General features: G+C 37.5%; 1 protein-coding gene across 1 annotated transcript in view; it reads left to right on the top strand.

The window, feature by feature from the left end:
* The first annotated feature begins 162 nt into the window (after positions 1-162).
* The window catches only part of LOC107551308 (serine/threonine-protein phosphatase 5), an 11,319-nt gene continuing 6,700 nt past the window's right edge, over positions 163-4,781 (top strand). The window contains exons 1-7 of the mRNA XM_016232866.1: positions 163-315; positions 833-954; positions 2,672-2,737; positions 2,899-2,997; positions 3,196-3,301; positions 3,395-3,537; positions 3,628-3,715. Of these exons, the coding sequence (XP_016088352.1) occupies positions 204-315; positions 833-954; positions 2,672-2,737; positions 2,899-2,997; positions 3,196-3,301; positions 3,395-3,537; positions 3,628-3,715 (736 nt within the window). The 5' untranslated portion in view covers positions 163-203. The remainder of the gene's footprint in view (positions 316-832; positions 955-2,671; positions 2,738-2,898; positions 2,998-3,195; positions 3,302-3,394; positions 3,538-3,627; positions 3,716-4,781) is intronic.

Here is a 4,781-nt window from a genome sequence, read left to right as displayed (position 1 = left end):
TACATGCTCACAGCAGCATGTTGTGGATGTATTGGCAGCAAGTCTTTGTACTTGCTCTGCCGCCGCAACATTTAGCTCAGCACACAAACTTGACTTACTTTTTTTTTAATTCATTCATTTATTTTTTGTAAAAGTTTTTTGCGCTGTTGTCTTTTCATTGCTAACAGGTAGTTAGAGTTCGTCCCAGTGACAAAGATGCCAAGATGAAGTACCAGGAGTGCAATAAGATTGTCAAACAGAAGGCCTTTGAACGGGCCATCGCCAGCGACGAGCTCAAGAGATCAGTCGTAGACTCCTTAGACATCGAGAACATGAGTAAGTGCTTGGAGGAAGTTTCAGTTATTAGGAGCAAATTATGCTTAATCACAAGCAATCGACCCTAAACATAACCTTACATGTTATTATAAGCAATCATCTCAATACTTATTTGTGTAATTACACTGTAACAAGGACACCTTAAAATGAAGTGCAAATTATTATTTTTTGTTCTTGTCTTATTTCCCTTATACGAGTCTCGTAAATGCGTTTCACGACTACAATAAAAGTTCGAAAAATTTTAATATTGTAGCAATAAGGTGACCTAAGAAAAATGCTAATAATAGTGTCAGCTATTATGAATTTTTTTGTACAATGTTTTGTTTCGACAGGGCAGCAGAAGTGTGTGGTACTGAGAAATTATATGATGACATTAGGTCTTTTCGTTGACCTGTTGCGAAAATGAAGAAAATAACTGGACAATTCTTTGCAGTTGAAAAAGATTTCAGAATATAAATTATTGATGATTTTTTATGATTTAGATCTTTTTTTTTAAATATATATTCTCTTCCACCAGCAATCGAGGATGACTATGATGGACCTCAACTTGAAGACGGGAAGGTTACACTGAAGTTCATGAAAGACTTGATGGCCTGGTTCAAAGACCAGAAGAAACTGCACAGAAAGTGTGCTTACCAGGTGAATGCTCTTCAAATACATGCACACAGATCTTGAAACATAACTGTTCATCTGTTATTTATTTATTTAAGTCTGGGCGATATATCGATCATATGTTCCTACGATATGTTCATAATGTTCCTGTGGCTCAGTGGTAAAGCATTGCCTTAGAAGGTCGTGGGTTCAATTCCCAGGGAACACGCATACTGATTAAAAAAATGTGTAGCCTGAATGCACTGTAAGTCGCTTTGGATAAAAGTGTCTGCTAAATGCATAAATTAAAATTTATATTGAATAAACCTGTAGAAATGTATTGCGATCACGCACTCAAAGTGGCCACACATAAAGTTGCACAGTGTCTGAACACTGATTTCTTCTTCATGGCTTATTGTGTTTAAATGGTCAAATGCTCACAAAATATGTCAGAACGCCTGTCTGGGTGAGTATACTCATAAACAGAGTCAGCTTTGTCTTAAATGAGTGTAAACAGTTGGGTAAAAATAGAATGTGCCTAAATATATTACATCCATGCATTAGCTCTTAAAGTGACAGCAGCCTAATATATCTGCTTCCATCTCTGACCTTAATGTTAATCAGACAACAGAAGACAAAAAGAAAGTCACTCACTGTAATTACCCCGTAAACACAGCGTTGTCTCAAGAAATATCTGTGTACACACGAAACCACTGAAACCGACTGATGTAGTATACATGCCAGACCAGTATGTGGCGCTGTAATTCTGCCACAGAGATACACTAAAAACGGAGACGAAGACTTGGAGCATGCTCATGAACCTTGCGTGCTGTATACAAACCCAACACAACAACAAGAAAAGCTAGTAAAGCTAATAGGCTCAGTAGCTTCTGCAGCACGAACACAAGCATGTAGTTGTTGCTGTTACGTGACGTAGTGGTGTCTAACTAGGGTCGAGACATCATCGTTTCACAAAATATACAGATAGGCCGTACACATGAAAACACAAAGGTGAAATCCACCCTGGGGCCCGGTTTCAAAAAATAGCAGTTTCAGGCTGCAAAAAAGCCAGATCAGTCTGGACAAAACGCAGACACGATACAACATTTTCCTGTATACAGCTAAACACGTCTCCTTGTGGACTGGGCCTGAGTAACTACTGTGGCTGTAATCAAAAATCAATGTAGATTTAATTCATACAGTCAAGTTGTTGTTGTTTTTTCCTTTTGATGATTCAGTTTCTGTAGTCATTTCAGATTATTCTCATTTCTAAAAAAAATAGACCTTCCAACCAACCAATAAACAAACAAGCATAGTTATTTAATTCAAATAAACACCACAATGACTTGGAGGACAAAAGGTTTTCAGAATTTAATACTATTTTAAAAGATTTTTTACATTTGGCCACAGCCATATCACCCTGCAGCCCAAGACTGGTCGCCCACTGAAGCTAAGCAGGGTTGAGCTGGTCAGTACCTGAATGGGAGACTCCTGGGAAAACTAGGTTGCTGCTGGAAGAGGTGTTAGTGAGGCCAGCAGGGGGTGCTCACCCTGTGGTCTGTGTAGGTCCTAACGCCCCAGTATAGTGACGGGGACACTATACTGTTAAAAAAAAAGAGACATTAAACCAAAGTGCCTTTCATGGAAAGATGTGTGTTCAAGTCATTGTCTTTGCATTTTTCATTTATTTTTGAATAAATCAATAGATCCCACAAAACGTTCTTGTCATTGACTCGTGGTCATAATCAATGTTTCTGTCTTTCAGATGCTGGTCCAAGTTAAAGAAGTTTTATCCAAACTTCCAAGTCTTGTTGAAATTACATTAATAGAGGTAAGCGGATAGAATGAGTGTTCTGTTTCCCGAGACTTCTGTCACTAAAAAAGCTACAATTCTATTTCTGGCTTTTCTTTGTTGTTTTTGTCCTTATAGTAATTTCCTGTGGTGATAAATTGATATTCCGGTTCTCACTGTTGATTTCTCTTGTTGTTTAGACAGAGAAAATAACTATTTGTGGAGACACACATGGCCAGTACTACGATCTTCTAAATATCTTTGAGTTGAACGGTTTACCATCTATAACTAATCCTTATGTATCCTTTTCCTTCCGGGTGTGTGATGTTGTCATGCCTGCTCTCATGAGTATGTAATTTAATATAAATTGTTTCATTGAATAATATTATATGAAATAATTAAAGCATCACCTTAGTGATGATTTTATAAATGCCATATATGCAAAAAAATTTCCCCCACTGAGATCCAGTGAATTAGTCTTGACTTCAGGTTCTCAGCTGTTCAATGGTGACTTTGTGGACCGCGGCTCTTTCTCTGTAGAAGTCATTCTCACGCTGTTTGGCTTCAAGCTGCTCTATCCAGAACACTTCCACCTGCTTAGAGGTGAGGACACACCAGCGTTTCCTAGTACAGGTTCCCAAACATGCTTGTGTGTGATGGATAAATGTCATGATCTGAAATGTCTTATTTGTGAAGGTAACCACGAGACGGATAACATGAATCAGATGTACGGCTTCGAGGGTGAGGTGAAAGCGAAGTACACCGCCCAGATGTTCCAGCTCTTCAGTGAAGTCTTCCAGTGGCTTCCTCTCGCACAGTGCATCAATAGCAAAGTGCTGGTATGACACGAGGCCGGCCATCAGATTCAGCATTTATACCACTTTGTATTTTTGTCTTTGGATTCGAGAATGAGCTGAATTGTGTTTCAGGTGATGCATGGAGGACTGTTTAGTGAGGACGGCGTGACCTTAGATGACATTAGAAAGATAGACAGGAACAGACAGCCTCCAGACTCTGGTAAGCCATGTCTGATATCGCACGGAAATTTTGTTCATATCTGAGCTTATGTGGTTCTGCATAGATAGGGCTGTGTGATATGGCAAAAAAAAATTCTTCATTTTTATTTTATTTTTTTCCCCAGAACGTTTAAATGGTTCAATTTTTTTTTTTTAAACATTTAACTAGTCAACTTAAAAATATAACTACAACATGATTCAACCAACATTAGCTATGTTTGCATCCAAAGATGCACATTTAACTCTTGCACATAACTGGAATATCGCATAACATATTTACGAATAAAGCACTGTTTCTATCCAGTGAGTTGAAGAGAACAAAATCGCCACTTCCTGATTAACTTGCGCTAAATATCATGAAGAAAAATTAAAGTGCACCTTTCATGCAGTGTGTAACAGCTCTAAGTGAATGAAAACATCCTGCAAAGTTTTAAATCTGAAAGTGCACCGTGGATAAAGTTATTGTCTCTCAAAAGAAAGAGTCGACTCTGAATCATTAAAGCTTCAGAGCGTGCAGACGAAATGTGGTCAGGTTATCTTATTTTCGGAGCATGCTGTTTGGGAATGCAGTTCTGGGAGTTAATTATAATGAAGCACTTTGGTGAGATTTTGCGCAAGCATTTTAGAGTGACAAAACTAGCATTTCAGATGCTGTGCAATGAGATTTTATGCTGTCCCATCGCAAAGTCACATCTTTTTTGATGCGCATGAAGGAATTTATTCGGTAAAAGTGTTTCCATCGTAGTTTATGCACATTTTTTTTTCTTATCGGATAAAAAGTTTATTCTACTCAATTGTGCGCATAAGTTTTTTTTATGCACATTTTTAGAATTTATGCACATCTTGGTGTTTCCATCGAGCGTTTTTTATTGCAATATTCCAAAATGCGCATAAAAATAGTTGGATGGAAACAAAACAATCTGGTTAAAGATGATTTTATTCCAAGTATAGGACATATGAAGTGATCAAAATGACGTAAATTCAAGACAAATTCACATAAATATGGCAAATAGTGTACAAAGTTGTATGTTTAGAATAAATCTAAATATAAAAAAAGCTAAATATTA

This window comes from Sinocyclocheilus grahami, unplaced genomic scaffold (genome assembly GCF_001515645.1).
Source record: "Sinocyclocheilus grahami isolate Dianchi unplaced genomic scaffold, SAMN03320097.WGS_v1.1 scaffold419.1, whole genome shotgun sequence".
NCBI classification, from domain to species: Eukaryota; Metazoa; Chordata; class Actinopteri; order Cypriniformes; family Cyprinidae; genus Sinocyclocheilus; species Sinocyclocheilus grahami.
Note: the sequence above shows the minus strand (reverse complement) of the source record. Positions and strands in the feature narration are given on the sequence as shown.